Source organism: Lacerta agilis, chromosome 1, assembly GCF_009819535.1.
Source record: "Lacerta agilis isolate rLacAgi1 chromosome 1, rLacAgi1.pri, whole genome shotgun sequence".
In the NCBI taxonomy this organism is placed as follows: Eukaryota; Metazoa; Chordata; class Lepidosauria; order Squamata; family Lacertidae; genus Lacerta; species Lacerta agilis.
This window is the reverse complement of record NC_046312.1, coordinates 42,218,270-42,238,107: the sequence shown is the minus strand read 5'-3', so window position 1 is coordinate 42,238,107 and position 19,838 is coordinate 42,218,270. Positions and strand designations below refer to the sequence as shown.

The 19,838-nt window shown below is 43.9% G+C and overlaps 1 protein-coding gene across 1 annotated transcript in view; it reads left to right on the top strand.

Annotated features, from left to right (window-relative positions):
• LOC117045005 (spectrin beta chain, non-erythrocytic 5-like) overlaps positions 1-19,838 on the top strand; it is an 87,673-nt gene that overhangs the window by 62,920 nt on the left and 4,915 nt on the right. The window contains 17 exon segments of the mRNA XM_033145800.1: positions 127-273; positions 443-580; positions 1,118-1,374; positions 1,813-1,999; positions 2,645-2,857; positions 4,607-4,803; positions 5,884-6,088; positions 6,553-6,747; positions 7,423-7,578; positions 8,711-8,928; positions 11,060-11,249; positions 14,133-14,309; positions 15,168-15,272; positions 15,966-16,544; positions 16,789-16,860; positions 18,285-18,371; positions 19,369-19,460. Of these exon segments, the coding sequence (XP_033001691.1) occupies positions 127-273; positions 443-580; positions 1,118-1,374; positions 1,813-1,999; positions 2,645-2,857; positions 4,607-4,803; positions 5,884-6,088; positions 6,553-6,747; positions 7,423-7,578; positions 8,711-8,928; positions 11,060-11,249; positions 14,133-14,309; positions 15,168-15,272; positions 15,966-16,544; positions 16,789-16,860; positions 18,285-18,371; positions 19,369-19,460 (3,215 nt within the window).

Below are 19,838 nucleotides of genomic sequence, written 5' to 3'. Positions count from 1 at the left end.
TGATTGAGCCCCACCCAGTAAATACTGTCAGCCTGCAAGTGCCCAAAGTGGAAAGCGTGACCGAGGAACAGAAGACACTGCCAGCCTTGTTTGCTTGTTTCACTTCCTTGTTGTTTCTCCCCAAAGGTGGCTGCCTGGATGAATGAAAAAAACAGCATTGCTCTGGATGAGAGCTGGAGAGACCCAAGCAACCTTCAAGCCAAACTGCAAAAGCAGCAGACTTTCCAGGCAGAGATTGTGGCCAACAGAAGCCACCTAGATAGCATCAAAGCTGTAAGTGCTTGGCCATCAGAAATAAAATTACTTGAGCTTAATTATGAGTCCCAAGGAAGATGAGATTGCTTGAAACTGTTGATACTTAAGGATGTAGTTCAGGAAGATGTTCCCCAATTCAGAAAGATGAGCCAACAAGAGAAAAGACTTTGATTTTCTTTATTTGCAGGAAGGAGAGAAAATGCTCCAGGAGGGTCATTGTGCTTCTGATGCCATCCAGTCCAGGCTGCAGGAAATAGATGAGCTTTGGGATGAGTTGCTGCAAAACTGTCATGAAAAGAGAAGGAAGATGCAAGATGCCTACAAGGTGAAGCAAAACACGGGGGGGAGGGGGGTTACAATAGAGGGAGGGTGGTGTAGCTGTGGACTTCCAGATATTCCTGGACTACAACCCCCAACATCTCTGACCCTTGGCCATGCTGACAAGGTTGATGGGAGGTGCAGTTCAGTGCCACCTGGAGGACCACACATTCCTCACCTTTGCTTGGTTGGCAGGCTGCCAATTTAAAAGTCATGGTTAGCCAGATGAAGGATTTGCCACCAGCGGTATAAATAATGTGAACATAATTATGAGTCATAAGGAAGATAGGGTCGCTTGAAGGTGCTGATATTGAAGAATTTGGTTCAGAAAGGTGTTCCCAAGTTCAGAAGGATGAGCCAACAGAAGATGGCTTTGATGTTCTTTATTTGCAAGGAGGAGAGACAAAAGAATTACTTGGCAAATGTGTGATGTCTATGCTTGCATTTGTAAAAGGGGCCTGACCAATCCTCATTTGGTTGTCGTCCCCCCCCCCCCCCGCTTCTAAATGTCAGTTTACATCTGGGTTCTTTCCTCTGGATTCAGGCCTTACGTTTCCTACGCACTGTGGATGATGTGGAGAAATGGCTGGAAGATCTAGAAAGCGAGATGAAAGCCCCAGAAAGCAGCAATAATTTACTGGTTCTGAATGATCTCCTGAAGAAGCAGGAGGAATTGGAAGAAAGCTTTGCTGGCTATAGAGACCAGGTGCAAGGCCTTATCAATGCAGTGCAAGAATTTCAACAAGAGAAGCATTTTCTGGCAGATGAAATAGAAGAGAGGGTTGACCATGTGGTGCACAGGTGCTTGAATTGTTTTTCCTTTTTCCTTTCATTCTCTCTGTGTTCTTTCTCCTTTCTATTGTCACTTTTTCTGTTGTCACCTTCTGCTTTCCATCTCTTTATTATTATTGCATTCCTTGTCTTGGGACTTCTGTTTATTATCCCATAATCTTCCTTGTTCCTTCTGGGAACTCCTGCAGCCAAGCTGGTGCCAAACGTATTGCTCAGCTTTCCTTTGGACCACATCAGCGAAGCTGGGGGGGGGGCGGTCTTGTCACCTGGGCAGCCCAGGACCTTCACACACCCTGCCCAGGCTTGCACCCCAGGGAGGTCACTTCAATGCTGCTAACACAGTGGCTTAACTTCACCCCTGGAGGCATCCTTCATTGTCTCTTGAGACAGACGGATACCAACAACCTTCCTTAATACTGAAGCTGAGGCTTCATTTTGACTCTCCAGGTACAAAAGTCTTAGGGAGCCACTGCAAGAGAGGCGGGGGGTTTTGGAGGCCAGCAGACTTCAGTACCAATTTGTCCAGGATGTCAATGAGGAGTTGACCTGGATTCATGAGAAACTTTCCCTGGCATCCTCCAGAGACTATGGCCAATCCCTTACAACTGTTCAGAGCTTACAAGAGAAGCACCAGGTAAGGTTCTATAGTAAGGGCAGGGAATATTGGAAATAGAGAGAATGGAGTTTCTCCATCACTGTTCCTTAACCGTATCTTCTTGCTAAAGTATCACTGCCAACAGGGCTGTCTTAAGCATATGTGGCGTCGGAGGTGCAAAGATCCCGCCCAGGTTGCTCAGTCCCAGGCGTGCAGGCGGGCGTAGCTGGCCGGCCGCCTCAGCGTCTTGCTGGCTTGGTCGCCCCCGAACTCACGGCGCAGAGCCGTCCGCAGCAGAAGAGCCCACCGCGGTGCTCCGACAGGCGGGCGGGCTCTTCCTCGAACTCTTGGCCAGGCACCCTTGAGAGCCCAGCGCCCAGGTGCCCCGCACCCCTAGCACCTATGGGTAAGACGGCCCTGACTGCCAAGCATGTTTGCCGCCTCCCCCGCCCCCAATATCCCCTGTGCTTCAGCAAGGTACATTTGTTATGAACACTTCTGTTTCACTATAAAAGAGACAAGAAACGAATAGCTCCTTCTTATGGCAAAATTCCTTTACTTCATTCTTTGAGCACTTTGGAATCTCTTAAGAGTGTTGGTGGATGCATGGTTTTGACCTTGCCTTATGTAAAAGAGAAAATGTCTTCATTTTCAAGATATGCTTTATTTTGTTGTACCTATCAGAATTTAGAAAACGAGATTAGCAGCCACAACGCCTTAACTAAAGCGGTGATCAGCACCGGGCAGAAGCTGGTGAAGGGAGGCCACTCTGCCTCACGGAACATTATGGAACAGGTGAAAGAACTGGAAGTTTCCTTGGACAACCTGAAGGGTGAGGCTCAGGAGAGAAGAAAGAGGCTCATGCAATCTTACGAAGCTCAGCATTTCCTCACTGAGGTAACATAGGACTAGAATCTCATGTTCAGATTTGATACCTTTTAAAGGATCGAAAGTTTTCTTATAGCTTCGTTGATAAATTATTAGAGCTTGAAGCATAATTAAAACATGGAAGCCATTACCTTACTAGATTTTACTGTTCTGCCTGTTCTAATAATTTGTATTTTATTTTATTGTTGGTTGGTTGCTTGAAACAGGGTAAGTCGATATGAAATTCTTGTAAGGAAATGCCCCCATTTGCCATTTCAACTCCATGTTTCTATTAGTCATTGGGTGGATGTGATATGTGTCCCAATATCATACCTGTCCTTTTTCCTCCTCCACAGGTTTCAGACAAGCAATTTACAAAAGTCTTAGGGACCCAGGCTGTGGCCTGGGATGAGAATGGATGTAACCTCCCATCTCCCAGCAGCAGATTTAATCCAAATCCACCGTTTTCATAGTTTCTTTATATTGCTTTTCAATGTTTTTATGTTGCTGTACACTGCCCTGATGTTTTTCAAGCGGGCAGTACAGTGGTACCTCAGTTTATGAACTTAACCCGTTCCAGGTGTTCGTTCTTAAACCGAAACCGTTCTTAAACCGAGGCACGCTTTCCCTAATGAGGCCTCCTGCCACCGGTGCCCTTCCACTGTTCAGATTTCGTTCTTAGACCAAGGTAAAGTTCGCAAACCAGGACACTACTTCCGGTTCTGCAGAGTTTGTAAACCGAATCGTTCATAAACAGGACTGTTGTTAAACTGAGGTACCACTGTATATTAATTCTTTTATCATTCAATCAATCAATCAATCAATCAATCAGCCTATTGACACTCTATGGCCTTTAATGAAAGAAAAAGACATTGGGAGAGCCAGTCATGGATCTCTAATTTCAGAGAACAGAGATTTCTAACAGAATTCTCAGCACCCTAACCAGACTATAATCCCAAGGATTCTTTGGGGAACACCATGATTATTTATGTGGAGTAAATCTAATATAATTTAGTATTTATCAGATACCCCTCTGCCTCTTCAGGCTATAGCCTTGACATCAAACTAGGCATGCCTAAATGTCTCATTAGAAACTGCATCAGGGTTTTAAAAATGCTTTAATAGGCTGCGGGCATGATTTTGATCAGGACTTTAGTGCACAGGGAGAAGTAGTTTAAACTTTTCCTCCTCAGCTGCAGTCACAATGAAAATTGTCCTTGTTCTGCAAATGGCACTGATGGGAGCTTTTTTCCTAAAGCTGATAAAAGTGCTGTGGGGGTGGATTTTTTGTCAGTGATGCAGCAGGGGAGCAAATAGTTACATCCCATTTCCCAAAGTGCTATGATTCTGCTGGAAATTGCCCCATGTCTGGTATTATTAGTAAAGAAGCAAGTAACACAGGGCTTGTCCCTTGCCCTAGGAAGCATGGGTCCAAGAGGTTTCCTGCTAGTCCTGTGCTTTAAAGGCATGGGTCCAAATGGTTTTCCATTTCCCTGCTGCTTCCTCTGAGAAAACTGCTCTTTACCACTGAATTGGAGCAAACGTCTATCCATGGAAAAACCTTTCGACATTTGCTGCGATTCAGCAGTAAAGAGCAGTTTTCCTGGGGGACAAGCGGAAGTGTGCACAAGCCCATAGTTTCTACTGATGCATTTAATGCCACATCTCATTTTAGCCCTTAGTGATTTATGTCACTGTTAAGTATAGATTTGTTTCACTGGGTTGTAGGCCAGGGGCTGTTTCTCATTCAAGTTTGATCACCATTACATTTCTTTTAAGCTTTTGGAAGTGGAATCCTGGCTGGCAGAGAGAGGACTACTCCTAGAAACCCCCGATTATGGGAGGAATGAAGAATCGACTCAGGCACTGCTCCGAAAAGTGGAGGCTGCCAAGCTGGACCTGGAAGGATTCAAGCCCAGAATGGAGAAGATGAGGGAAACAGGAATGCGCCTCTCAGCAAGCGACAACCCAGAGAGGTAGGCGAGTCGAACTGGTTACTGATGTTCGTCAGACATGACTTCAGAGAGTTAACGCACACATAAATGCATACCAACTACATGTAAGGCTGTCTCTCTTTGCAAATTGCAAAACTATAGAAGCGGGCTAGTAGCTCATTAGGCTAAGCCGGCTCTTTGTTCTGGGTGGTAGATCTCAAATGAGCCATGGAGTTTGTTTGCATGTGCTGGTCAGCTGTTCCCATTTAACTGAATGGAAGCCGCTGTGCAGAGAGCATTTCTGTGCATAAATCAGAATGCACACACAAGCAGCTTTGAATCGCAGTGCATGAATCTTTTTATACCAGTTGTATGACTATTATTATAGTGCCTGTGTTCCCTGTATTCCTTTTGAAAGACCTATAACTTGATCTCTCTCTCTCCATAAAACGCAGCAATTATGAGCCACACTGCATCAGACAATTGTTCTATCTCAATTGTCTTAAAGGGCACAGACACTGGCTTTTCTGGCATATGACCATTTTTTTGTAGCTTATTATTTCATGCAATACAGTCCATGCTGTCTCTTCTGTACCGTTGCTCTCCAAACAGTCCTTTGGAGACTTTTTATTCTTCAATAAGTTGTTTTTTCAAGATCCTGTGTTAATGATCATACTCTAGCAACCTTTTAAGGGAGGTTGGGGGCGCATCCCTCATATCAGATTTCCTGAACTCACCAATAAATTTATTTTGGTTTGCAAAATACTGCTTTTGACCTGTGTTGAATGAGATAGATGGCCCATTTTCCATGAGCAGGGTGCCGTCACAGAAACAGAAAAGGGGGCTTTTCCCATTGGTATACACTGGTCTTTCAGCATACATAAAATGCAAAGGATTTCAACCAAAATGAATGCACCTGCACTCATTCTGCAAATCAATAATCTGCCTGGGAGCCGGGCATTTATGCTACTGATACAGAGAATACATGTTTCACCTTGATATATTACTAAGCTTCAGATCAAGACTGATACTTTCACTAGTAGTGACAGGGGCTGTGCTGGTGAAAGGTGCAGGATACAATAATTGTATGTTGTAAGGCTGTTAATTTTTTCCCCCTAGCAGCTCCACTATCCTTCCCAAGCTCCAGGGTGTTCTAGAAGAGTATCTCTCTCTCCTGCAGAGAGCTGAGAGCCAAATAAAAGCTCTGCAGGAGCAATATCAACTGCATCAATTTGAGAGGGAGACCCAGTTGGTGGATGCCTGGCTTTCAAAAAAGCAGAGCACGGCTGAATCAGATAACTACGGTCAGGATTTGGAGGATGTTGAGGTAAAACAGATTTTATCTCTTGCCAAGCAGGAAGACCTTAGCCATTTTATAGCGGCAGACATTACTGTGTCATTGAAATACATTTTAGTGATTGACATAGCTCCATAGAGAACTGGTCACTCTCAAAAAGTGCCCTAGCCATGTCTATTCAGAAGTACCGGTAAGTCCTATTGACTGCAATGGGACTTACTCCTTGGTTAGTGGGGTTGGGGTTGCAGCCTGTGAGCAGTAACATTTAACATTTATGAAAAGTAATGGAATAGCCAAGCTTTCTGCTGTCATCAAACTCTTATGTAGTTGGAGCAGAAACATTTGTTTAACGTTTGTTTGCTTGTTTTTAAATCAAGTGACTTTCCAAACTCCAGCTTACCACTTGTTTGATATTATAACAATAGTATTGTGCTTTTGTAGGTATTAGAGCTTCTGAAAAAGCTAGAGATATAATTTATCTCCCTATCCTACAGATTCTGGAGAAAAAGTTTGAAGATTTTATAAAGGAAGTAAGGTCTCTAGGGCGTGCCAAGGTTCTTCTGATAAATGACTTAGCATCTCAGCTCAAAGGAGCATGTCACAGCCAAATAAGTGATATCCAGAAAGAGACTCAACGGGTCAATGACACATGGGAGAGATTGCAGCAGGCCATCCAGATAAGGGCGGAGGTGAGGTCCTGAACTTTCTGGTGTCTTGACTGATTCATTGCAGCATTGCTGTTATTGAAGTGCATTCATTGCACTCTATGAGCCTATTCAGACACACAATTTGTTGTGATAAGTTAATCATCGTAATCCAATACCCAGGGCTTTTTGTGACAGTGCTTGCCAATATGGAGTACCGTCACCTCTTTTTTTGCTGCCCATGTCAGCCATTTTGCGCTGTCACCAATGAGTACCAGCACCTCATTTTTTTATTCAGAAGCTCAAAAAAAGAAAAGCACTGCCAATACCCATGAATCACATGGAGAAGCCCACTGTGCATGTTTACAATTCCTGGAGTCATTTCAACTACCAATAGGGCTGCCACTTTCAATCGCTAATGCATATCACTGAACAGTAGGTGCAACTCATTCCTCCATGTGGTCCTCTACAACAAGATGGATTTGATTGGCAAATCAACCTAACTTCTGAATCTCTGACCCAGCTCCATGACCTTTAATTTCTATTTAAAAAACCCAATGCAGGGGCAAGGTTTTACATAGGATCTAATATCTAGAGTGACATTTAAGATTGTACCATGCATAGCATTCTAGCTGCACAAGTCGGTTTTCCTGTTTTCATGTCTGCTGCAACACTGTGACCGTAAGGTTGGCATTGCTAACACATCTTTCCCTTCATCAGAATCTCAGAGCTGCTCATGAGGTTCACCAGTATGATCGTGATGTGGATGACCTAAAGGGTTGGATGCAGGAGAAAGAGGCAGTTGTGGATAGAGATGATTATGGCTATGACCTGCCAGCTGTGCAGACCCTCCTCAGCCAACATGAGGGACTCGAGGTAAGTGGAATGGACCACCTTGAAAAAAAAACTACATCAAGGATTGCCAATATGGTGGCCTCCAGATGTTGTTGGAGTCCCATCAGCTCTCTCAAATCCCAGCCAGTGTGGCCAGTGATCAGGCATGGTGGGACAACATCTGGAGAGCACCACATTGGCTACCCCTGAGCTGCATGATGAATGAAATCGAAAGGTCCTGCATTTTCCTTTGCGCAGGTTCCAGCTCTTGTACTCTTGTTGTTTGTTCCCTTCCAGAAATAAGTCCTTATTTCTCTTTTACAGAAAACACTTCACTACTATGGATGGACAAAAGCAGTTTATATTTGGTCCATGTCAGTTTTCTTTGTTGGTTCATAAGTTTGTTCTGTCCCATTTCTGCATTATTCAGTGGGGGGTTGGTTGTTAAACTGCATGAAGATTTGGACTTTGTGTGCACGTTTTAGCTTGAAGTACCGTACACATTTTTGTATGCAATCTGGGTTTTTAAAAGCAAATAAAATATCATTTTAATCCCACTCCTAAAGTTGTTTTTAATGACTAGCTGGGATGGGAACTATTCGGATAGCCTAATGGAATGGGCTGCTGGGAGACACCGGAGGGAAGGCCACAGGCAGATGGTCTCACTACATCTGTGATTGAACAGCCTCACTTCCCTTCTCTCTCCTTAATCAACAACCTCATACTCTGCAGCTTTGGGGGGCTGAGAGCTGTTTTTCAAAATTTGAAGAAGTAGAAAAAAGCAAATGAGAACTGCTCTCTGATCTGTACATTAGTCTGAGAACTGCAAATCAGGCCAGTTTGTTTCAAAAATGTGGACTGAACAAAATACTTGAGCACAGTTCAGGCTGGTATCTGAGCTTTTGGGCCACCTAAATTTAGAGTTGCAGGCCCACATTTGCCTAGAATTCAAGCAATTCCCCTTAAGCCAAGTTAATTGGGGCAATATTTGTGAGACAAAAAGGTAATTTGCACATTTCCACCAACTTTTTTATTTTTAGAATTCAGAACTTCTCCAGGTTTACTCCACTTTGTAAAAAAAAATCACATGCACCTATGAAATAAATAAATAAATAAATAAATAAGAGAAACAATATCCTGCAGACTTCAGTTAATTTCCCTTGCTGTGTTCCAGAGGGAATTAGCAGTCATTGCAAAAGAGCTGGAAAGGATCAGGGGGGAGGCCTGGCGTCTTGGCCGCCTATACCCTCAGCCCAGGAGCAACATGATGAAAAGACTAGCAGAGGCAGATGAGTGCTGGGAGCTACTGGACAAGAAGTGTATGGAGAGAAAGCAGAAGCTACAGCAGGCAGAACATGTTCAGATCTACTTCAATGACTGCAGAGAACTAATGTACGTACAAACTGATCAAATACACATGGGGTCTTCATGTCTTGCTTTCACAGTATGAAGATCTTTGGATATGTTAAAGCAAGTAAAATCAGTTTATGTCAATGGGACCAATATACGGTTGTAACAGAGCAGTGTCTCTGTGTGTGTGTACTTAATTTAAAATATATATGCTGCTTTTCCAGCTACAAAATTGAGCTGATGGGAAGGCCTGGGGGGAGGGGAATGAAAAAAAATGGGGGGGGGGTTTCCCAAGCCGTTTTTTTCCAAAACCATTTTTTTCCGGGGGGAAATGGGAAAAAGTGTGTGGGATATTCAAACTATATAAAACTCCCCCCCCCCCCCCGAAAAAATGGCTTTGAGGAAAAAACAGGGGGGGCTGGTGTTTCCCCCCCCACAATATTTCTGGTTTTCCCCCAGACCTTCTCATATCAAATCATTAGAAATAGCATAGATAACCATTTCAACAATAAAAAGGTAATCAATCAGAAAAACAAAGACAAACAAATAAATAACATGTGAGGTCCCTGCAGCCTGAAGACAGGCAAATGCTGTGCCCATCTTCAAAGAGGGAGGAAAAGAAGACCCACATAAGTACCAGCCAGTCAGCTTGACATTGATACCAGGAAAGGTGCTAGAGCAGATAATGAACCAGTTGTTCTGTGAGCACTTAGAAAAGGATGCTGTGGTTACTAAAACACAGCATTGGTTTCTCAAAAACAAATCACGGCAGACAAATTTATTTTCTTTCTTTTTGGTAGTTACAAGCTTGATGGATAAGGGGAATGCCTTGGATGTAGTGTATCTTGATTTCATTAAGGCTTTTTATAGAGTCCCCCACTATATTCTTGTGGAGAAGCTTGTAAAATGTGAGCTGGCTGAGGTAACTGTTAGGTGGATTTGTAGCTGGTTTACTGACCCAACCCAAAGAGTGCTCAGTAGCGGTTCCTCATTATTCTGGGGGAAAGTGACAGGTGGGGTACTGCAGGGTTCTGTCCTGGGCCCATTGTTATTCAACATCTTTATAAATGACTTGGGTGAAGGTATTGAGGGGGTGCTCATCAAATGTGCAGATGACACCAAACTGGGAGGAATAACCAATGCCACTGAAGACAGAATTGGGATTCAAGATTACCTAAGCAGATTGGAGAACTTGGCCCAGACTAACAAAATGAATTTCAATAAGGACAAATGTAAGGTCTTACGCTTAGGCAGGAATAACCAGCTGCAGAAATATAAGATGGGGACACCTGGCTTGCTAGTTGTACCTGTGGAAAGGATCTAGGGTTTTATTAGATCACAAGAGTCCACAGTGTAATGCTGTTCTGGGCTGCATCAACAGAAGTCTAAGGGCCTGATCAAGGGAAGTAATATTACCACTCTATTCTGCCTTGGTCAGACCCCACCTGGAGTACTATGTCCAGTTCTGGGCACGATTGTTTAAGAATGATATTGACAAGCTAGAACCTGTGCAGAGGAGAACAACCAAGATGATTAAGGGTCTGGAAACCAAGCTTTATGAGCTAGGGTTGAAGGAGCTGGGTATGTTTAGTCTGGAAAAGAGGAGAGTGAGAGGAGCTATGATAGCCATCTTCAAATATTTTAAGGGCTGTCCCATGGAAGATGAGGCAATCTTGTTTTCTCCTGCTCCGGAGGCTAGGACTGAAACCAATGGCTTCAAGTTGCAAGAAAAGAGATTCTGACTAGTCATCAGGAAGAACTTATTGACAGAAAGAACATGTGATAATTCCAAATGGTTGATCACAAACTCGTGGGGCTGCCCTGTCTGTGCTGCTTTTCGCACTCGGCTCGCAAGGTCGCCACGGGAGCAGCAGCGCCAGCATGGAGGACTGCGCATGCGCAGTCCGTCCTGATGTGCGTCGTTTGCTGCCCCGGGCGGCCAAGTGGCTTCCTCCGCCACTGTCACAAACCATTTTAGCACCATTCTGAGCTGCCATAATCCCTCTGAGAATTGTTTGGATGCACTTTAAGTACTATAAAAAGCTATTGTGTGTACACTAATGTTGTGAATGAAAAAACTTCCACCTGCCCTTTGAATTAATTGAATCCTTCCACTTTTATTTGTGGCAAAAATATTGGTGCTCAGAGCTTCCCTTTTGGTTAACTCCTTTAGGGCCTGGGCCAAGGAAATGCAAGCCTTGATTATTTCCGAGGAACTGGCCAATGATCTTCTTGGTGCTGAGCTGCTTATTAAACGCCATGAGGAACACAAGCATGATATAGAGATGCGATGGCTGAAATACGAAGACTTGGAACAAGCCGGAAACAACCTATTGAAGGCTGGGCACTTTATGTCCATAGAGGTAAGCTATTGGTGGGTTAGATATTATTGAATGAACTGATTGAGAAGAAATTAGTTGGGAACAGCAACTCGGGATACTGAAAAGGGCCAAGGAACACATAATGTGGCCCATCTCTCAAATGGTTTGAGCAGGCTGCATGATCAAGAACCCTATCCTATAGTACTGTCTCCAGAATGAATTCTCCCTCTCATCCAGGAGCCCATGTTACCCAGACCAGATATGCCAGGTACCTTCAAACCAGCCCTTCCATCAAGGGGAAATATTTTGTCCCCGACCTCCTGCTGTGCCTCCAAAACACAGCTGAGACATAACTAGATGTTTTAAACAGCATAGCTAACAACTGTGTCCAGTTTTTTTTTTCAAATGCAGTACTGAGTGCAGGAATACCGATTTTCATCCGGACCTCAGGACCAGTGGCGTAGGAAGGGCAGGGCGTAGGGGGCACTCCGCCCTGGGTTCCAGGGGAGGGGGGTGACACTCCCCAGCCCCTCCTCCACCACCCGGCACCCCGCCCATGCTTCTTTACGGACGGGGCAGCCCCATGACCCACCGCTCGCTCACCGGCTTGCAGCAGTGCTGGCCAGATGCATCCAGCTGGTGCTGCTGCTCCTGCGGTGAGCTGGCGATCGAGTGGCGGGTTGTGGGGCTGCCTGACCTGCCGCTCACTCGCCGGCTTGCAGCAGCACCAGTTGGATCCACTACGCATTCCGGGCATGTGCAGTGCATCCGACGCACCGTGGCGTCACAACGCTTGCGTCATGATGCCCCACCCCCAGGGGGTGCCTCCGCCCCGCCGCCCCGGGCAGCACGGAGGCTTCCTCCACCATTGCTCAGGACTTCAATCCTCAACCACAAGTGTGATTAAAAATACCCTCCATGCTGCAATTAGCCTGGGAGGGGACTCTCTTTAGCACTACCGGTAATTTGCTTTAGGTCTTTAGATTTTTTTAAATCTAGTTTGTCAATGAAATCTAAAATTGCTACAGCAAATCTTGCTCTTGTGCTTTATACATGATGTGGATGTGTGTACTTTGGAGTTGGCAGCCTCAGCCACACAACATGGAAGAGCCAAGTTCAAATTTATTCTCAGCAACAGCAGCTCCCAGAGTGAACTTGAACACATATCACACTATCTTGCAAGCCTTCCCTTCTGTTTGGGGTTATTGCAAGGAGGATAAAATATGGGTGAAGTGGGTAAGGTTCTCTTGGCTACTTAGGCGCGACTTCAAAAAGAAATAAAAGCCAAATTAGTAAAACTACGATCTTGTGATCTAAAAGCAGAAGCTGTGTTGAGCGGAGCAGAAGCGCAACATGATACGGAGCAAACAGGTCGAGTTTAAGGGCCTTGGGGGCTTCCTCAGACATGTGGTCCTTTGCAGACTATTAGGGAAGGGGGAAGAGGAGAGAGCTTCATTTGAAAAGCACCCCACGGTCTTGATATCTATGTAACTTCATACACTGACCTTTACAATGATACCCGACTTGCCTTGTGTATAATTTGTAAGGAGATCTGCAGATCATGGGGGTAAGAACATCTTCAGAATTTGTTAAAAGATCCTGTTGCTGTTATGGACGTCACTTTACGGAACCCCACTGTGTTTCTGTTTCTGTTTTAAAAATAAAAATAAATGCTACTCGCAGAGCAGGAGAACAGATGGGCTTGTCTTACCCAACCAGCAAACCTGAAAGTGCATGGCGGGCTTAGGAAAAAAGCATTCTTTATAAATAGGATAGCTTGGGCAGCTTGTGTGCATAAGGTGTTTTTTTTTTACTGCATGCAATGTTGTGTGTTCCAGGCACATGCAGTTTCACTGAAAAAATTGCTATGTTTGAAATTTGTCTGGATGAATAAAGGTGCCCAAAGTCTGTTTTACAGACTGCGTAAAGCAAGGGTGGCTCTCCAGGTGTTGTAGGGATACAACTCCCATCATTCTTGCTCTTCTTGAATCCATTTTCATTTTTAATAGATTAATCCTGCTAATAAGAACAATAGCAATTTAAAGAGTGCCACATGTAAATAGTAAACATGCAGGCGTTTCTTAGTGGCAGCTTCCCTAAAGAGGTATGCTAGACGTGGTGCCAGTGTGGTGTAGTGGTTAAGAGCAGTAGACCCATAATCTGGGGAACCGGGTTCGTGTCTCCGCTCCTCCACATGCAGCTGCTGGGTGACCTTGGGCTAGTCCCACTTTTCTGAAGTCTCTCAGCCCCACTCACCTCACAGAGTGTTTGTTGTGGGGGAGGAAGGGAAAGGAGAATGTTAGCCGCTTTGAGACTCCTTCGAGTAGTGATAAAGCGGGTTATCAAATCCAAATCCAAACTCTAGACCACTGTACAACTTACTTTTGTGTCTGCTGTTTAGACTTACCGGTACTTTTGGGCACGCTGTTAATTCAAGAGAACATTTTAACTGGAACCTTTGTGGTGGTGTTTTTTGACAATAGAGTTGTTTTATCTTTCCGGTATCTACTGATATTTGGTTGATTCATTTGTTTTAATCTATTGTTTTTTATTGCACATTACTTTGGGTGCCTTTTGACAGAAAGTTGATTAGTAAATAACATTCTGTGGTTATGCAAAATACAAAACCATACTTTCCAAATGGACACAAGGGGAGGTCATACATCCAGTCTACCTTGTGAATGCCAAATAAAAATGTTCAGTTCCTTTATCTTTCCCCACCCTTCCTTCAATTTAAATCTTGGGAATTGGGAGTTGTTCCCTGTTTAGGGAAGTTTTTAATGTTTGATATTTACTATATTTTTAATATGCTGTTGAAAGCCACCCAGAGTGGCTGGGGAGGCCTGGCCCGATGGGCAGGGTATAAGTAAAAAATTATTAGTATTATTATTATTATTATTTATTTATTTACTACTATTACTGCAGATTGAAGAGAAGCTCTCAGAACTGTTGGAGCTAATGAGAATGGTGCGGGAATGCTGGGACATGAAGAAGGATTTGTACGAGGAAAACTGGGAGATCCAGTTACTGAGAAGAGAGCTGGACCTAGCTGAAGCTTGGATGACAACCAAGGAGGGTTTTCTATCAGATCCTAGCTATGGGGTGAGTTCGGTTAACATAAACTTAAATGCTTTTCTGGATACACAGCCTGCTTAGCATAGCACAAGGCAATTGCTAGGCTAATTCCCAGCACGGGGGGGTCTACTCCAGCTCGCTGTGCAAATGTTTCTGCTCCCCCCAAATGCTAAAAAGAAAAATGTTAAAATAGATAGCCTACAGTGCGGTGTGTGTGTGTGCGCACGCAGGCAAGCGCACATATGGCACTGTGAGGTCACCATGTCCTCTGCTGAAATGTGGTCCATTGTCAAGGGTGAATGTGACCCATAGACCACAAATGGCTAGCCCCCACTGTCCTACAGCATGAAAAAACACCTTTGGAATCAGTGGTGTCATGCTCCAGCACCGGGGGGGGGGGCGGAGAGCAGGCAGGGGCGGTGCTGGCACGTGTCCTGGGGGTGGGGCACCCAGCATGGGCAAGGGGCACCCATGATGGCATCCCACCGGGATCGTGTTCCCGGGGGCGGGCCAGTCCCCCCGCACTCCTCTTCGTCCGCCAGTGTTCGGAATATATCATGGCACAGGGCTGCAGCTTATGTGTATGTTGCGTAATACTTAGTACAACGGAAACTGTGATTGTAGACAATGACTGAATCTTCCGGCCACATGGCATGAGCAAATGCCCAAATATTATTGCCTCCAAAATGTTCAAGATCAAGATGCAGCCCCTTTAATGAGGAAACTTAAAATGTCAGACGAGCCTCGTCAATTTCAAATGAAGCTTCATTCCCTCAACCAACTTTGAACAATCTCAGCCTCTTCCGTTTCCCATCATTGACAACACTTCTCTCGTGGTATTTCTGTATTAAATGGTTGCCTCTGTTGATCTGCTTCCATCCCCAGCATTCAGTCTCTGATGTGGAGAACCTCTTGAGGAAACATCAAGATTTTGAAAAAATTCTAAAGGCCCAAGAGGAGAAATTTGCACAGCTGAACAGAAAGACAAAGGTAATGTAACAGAAGCTGGGGGATGCTTCCTGGGGCAGGCCATGTTGCACAAAGGCAAATGATATCGATACCTCTCATTACCTTTCCCAATAGAGACTGGGACCCTGTGGTTTTGCAGCTGAGTTTCTTGTTAAGATGCATAGCCCTCGGGTATCCTCAGCCTCTCCCTAGGTGTATATAACAGCCAAGGGAGGTCAAGGCAGTAAAAGGGGGGAATTGAAAGAGCAAACATGGTGAGGAAATACATCTGCTACCAGACGCCTTGCTGGGCATTTCCTGCTTTCTCTTTTGTAGTTTCCCAAATAAAATATAGGTACAAAAATCATATATTGGGGGAAAGTGTATTTAAAAAATATGTACAGTGAAAGCATACCAAAAGGTGTTATATGAGGGGGAAATTGCTTACAAATGTGATAATATATTAGGAGAAGGGCATGCAAACATGCAGACAAATTATATTGTGAACATTATTTTTAAAAAGGTGCAAACTAATGTGGTAATGGAGCAAATGAGAAACCAAAACTGACAGATTTATCCAACACACCCGTATACCTGCCCAGAGACCAAATTATAGCCTGATCTTGCAGGTTTCACCTCATATTTAGTAGTATCCATGGCAGGTATGTCCATGGCTCACAACTACTTGTTTTTTTGACTTCATTTTCATTCAGGTACACTTTTTGTTTCTTTCAGAGGGAACTGAAACTACTGAAACAAATTGATGCTAAGGAGAGTGGACAACAAGAGAAAGGGAAAGTGATCAAGGTTCCCTCTCTAAGAAGAAGACATTCAGACAGGAGAACATCTCACACAAAACATCTTGATCCGAAACGTACTCAACCATTGCCATCTATATCTTCTACGGACACGTTGAGGATTCCCCTAGAATGTGGTGTCTCTCCTACACAAAAGTCCAAAGAGAATTTGCACAAATGTGGCCTTGGAGAAGATCTAATGTTGACTGACTCCAGCCATGTCAGTTCTCCTCCTTCACCAGTGTCGCTTAGCCTACAAAATTCAGATCTAGGAACTCAGATTTCTTTGGTGCCCTCATTACCCTCTGACCTAAAAATCCAGCCAACCGACGATGATTTGGTGGTACCACACGCTAGTGATTTCAAACCATCAAATATGAAAAACGCAAATGATGGCACTCTCTGTGATGTAGAAACCAAAAAAGTGAGGACTGTGCCCAGGAGTGAATCATTTGACATTTACCCAACTTTGCCATCCTTTGATTTACCTCCTCAGAGATCAGAATCTGCTTTTCAGGTAGGTTGCCATTTATCTGCACCCACTGCAACCCCTACACTAAATGAAAGCTACATAAATCTATAATTTGTTTTTTCTATATTAGAAATTAAAGGGGGGGCTACTGGACACACCAAATACTCACTGGCAGCTGATAAATCTGTAATACATGAAGTGGCCCTTAACTATGGGATATTAATTAGTGCTATAATCAAGCATTCTTCAAACCAATTTAAGATCTCTGAAATTGCCTTGTGGATTCCAGGTTCCTACAAATCACCAGAGCATGGAGGGTTTCCTAGAAAAGAGGGACCAGATTCTTCCTGGAAGAAGACAGGTAACCATAAGTTGAACTGCCAAGGGAAAGATGAGATAATATATAAACAGAACAGGCTCACTAAAGGCAAAGAATGTTAGCCTAATCTTCTTTCCCCTTTTGAGGTGATTGTAATGTAACAGGGATTCTTGGGTGGGGGGAAATCAAGATAACACTTGATATAATGCTTGTGGAATTACCCTTGCTAATGCCCATGCACCCATCCCTTCCTGAGATTTTCCCTCCTTCCTCATTTTCTTCTTATTCCATGGGCAGAAGGATTTTGCATCAGGACTTTTCCCCTCCTCCCCAACGGTTCCTAAATATTCTCCAGAAGGTTGGGAGAAACCCCAGAAAAGAAGTTGGGGGCACGTGGGGCAAGGAGGGAAGTCCCATTGTGCAAGCAGAAGTCATTCTGCTGGTTTGATTGTTTAGTTGAATACTGCTCCACCCATCTTTTACCCAGTCTTTCCACATCCCATTTTTTCCCCCTTTGCCTACATCCTAAGTAGCCTCATCACATTAGGTTCACATCACATTGATTGGTTCACATGACATTGATAGAGCTAGTTCCAAAAAATCCCATTGATTTTGTTTCATTCTCTTACTTACCCTTTTCATACTGATGCATTTTAAAGCTCAAAGAGGATTAAAATATTTCAGATTTTTAACACCTTTGGAAATCTCACCTTTTCCCATGTTAATTACTATATGTTTAATAATTTGTGGAGAAGTTTGGTCCTTACAACCAGGAAAGGGAATCTGCAGCCTTCCAGATGTTGGATTCCAACTTCCATCAGGCCTAGTCAGCACATCCAATGGTTAAGAACAATGGCAGCTGGAGTCCAACAACATCTGGAAGGCCATAGGTTCTGCATCCCTGCCTTACAAGACTCTCTTCCTAAACTGTATAGCTCAGCTATTGCAAAGCGTATCCTACTATCCAGCTGCATGGTTGAGGAAAGTGAGGCAAAAAACAAAACACTATACAAAACATTAGATGAATGTAACTGGAGTAAAAGCAAACCATGAAGTGATGAATAAAGGTAAAGGTAAAGAGACCCCTGACCGTTCATCTCGCTTTATTGGCCAAGGGAGCCGGCGTACAACTTCCGGGTCATGTCGCCAGCATGACTAAGCCGCTTCTGGCAAACCAGAGCAGCGCACGGAAACGCCGTTTACCTTCCCGCCGGAGCGGTACCTATTTATCTACTTATACAGCGTGCTTTCGAACTGCTAGGTGGGCAGGAGCAGGGACCAAGCAACGGGAGCTCACCCCGTCACGGGGATTCGAACCGCCAACCTTCTGATCGGCAAGCCCTAGGCTCTGTGGTTTAGACCACAGTGCCACCCGCATTGAATAACCCCCCAATGATTCAGTAATAAGCAGTGCAGTTGATGTTTAGAGATAATAGGTGGTTGACTTTATTTTATGACTTTTGTAGCCAATGACAAGAGCTTGGAACAGATATTATGTTAAACTTGGAAGACAAAAACTTGACATCTATAAAGATGAAAAGGAAGCATTACAGGTAATTTGTGTTACCATATTTCAGTTCTTATTAAAGACTGTGTTGTTATTAGTAGTATTTGGTATTTTATGTGCTACATACATGCCAAAATGTCTTCTAATTCACACACACACACATACGCTAAAAACCCACATTCCTGGCAAAGAAATACTGAGCAACAGAAATCTACCTTGAAGGTGAGGTAGTATTCATCTTTGGTATATTAGCTGGTCACAAGTTGTAGATAAATATATCTTCGGCCAGCAAGATTCAGAAATCCGTCCCTTTAAAAATAGGAGCTGGACCGTGCCCCCAACAATTTTCAGTGTTGTAAGTGATGATACATGGTACAGGCAGACAGAGCCAGTGAGGTTATGATACTTGGTCATTTGTTAGTGCAGGGAAATGTGATATTGGCATATAACCCTACAGCAGTGGCTTTCAAACTTTCTGCTTTTAATGTTCCCTTCCATATCAGTTTATATGCCAATACACTCCTTTGTGCTAAAGTAGGTTTTGTGGCATATTCAGGATTAGTCCACTATGCCTCACTGTCACTCCACATATATGGAGAACAGGCCCTGGGAGGTACCAGATGTTCCCCTGCATATTACAAAGGAACATTGAGGGCTTATTGACACTACTGTTTTCCCTCAGGGAAAACTGCTCTTTAGTGCTCCATAGGACCTAATGTCAATGTGGGTTTCTCCATATTGGTGTTTGCCCCTATTTAGAGTTAAAGAGCAGGTTTTCCCTAGGAAAGGAGCAGAACAAGGGGGAACCTGCTCAGACCCATGCCTAGAAAGCATGGGTCAAGCAGGAAACCACTCAGACCATGCTTTCTAGGCACAGGACAAGCAGAAGTGTGGATAAACTGTCATAGTGAATGATGAGCAATTTTTCAACGAAACTTTTCCTGCAATGTTGACACCCCAGCTATACAGGATGAGTAAGTGTTTAAATCAGAAAAAATAGGATTGAAAGTTTTTGGTTATCAACTCTTCTTCTACCTTGCCAGAATACAACTCCAATTTCATCACTTAGTATTGCTGGAGCCAAGTGTGAGAAGTTGATGGAGTATTCTAGGAAAGAACATGCCTTCAGCCTAAGGTAAATAAAGTCGGTGATGCAAAGATCCAAGTTTTGGGCAAGTACTGTTTGGTGAGAGAACCCCAGAAAATCACAAAACATGCAGCAAAGTAAAGCAAGGAAATATAGGCTGTTAGACCTTTAAAATCTCCCCTTCTGAGTCCCTCCCAAAGTTCCCCATTTCCCCTAGCAAAGAAAAAGACCACGTGTTTGGTAAGTTAAAAATTGTTTACTTACAAATTCTCCAAAGGTCAAATTCATTAGCTTTTCCATACAGCGTTCAGGAAAAGTTGCACAGGCAGCAAAACTTGACTTAGTCACAGTAATGAAAGTTCCTAAGTTATTGATTCCCCTTCTCTCAAGGTGAGAGGGAGTGACTTCACTAAGCCCGGCATGACA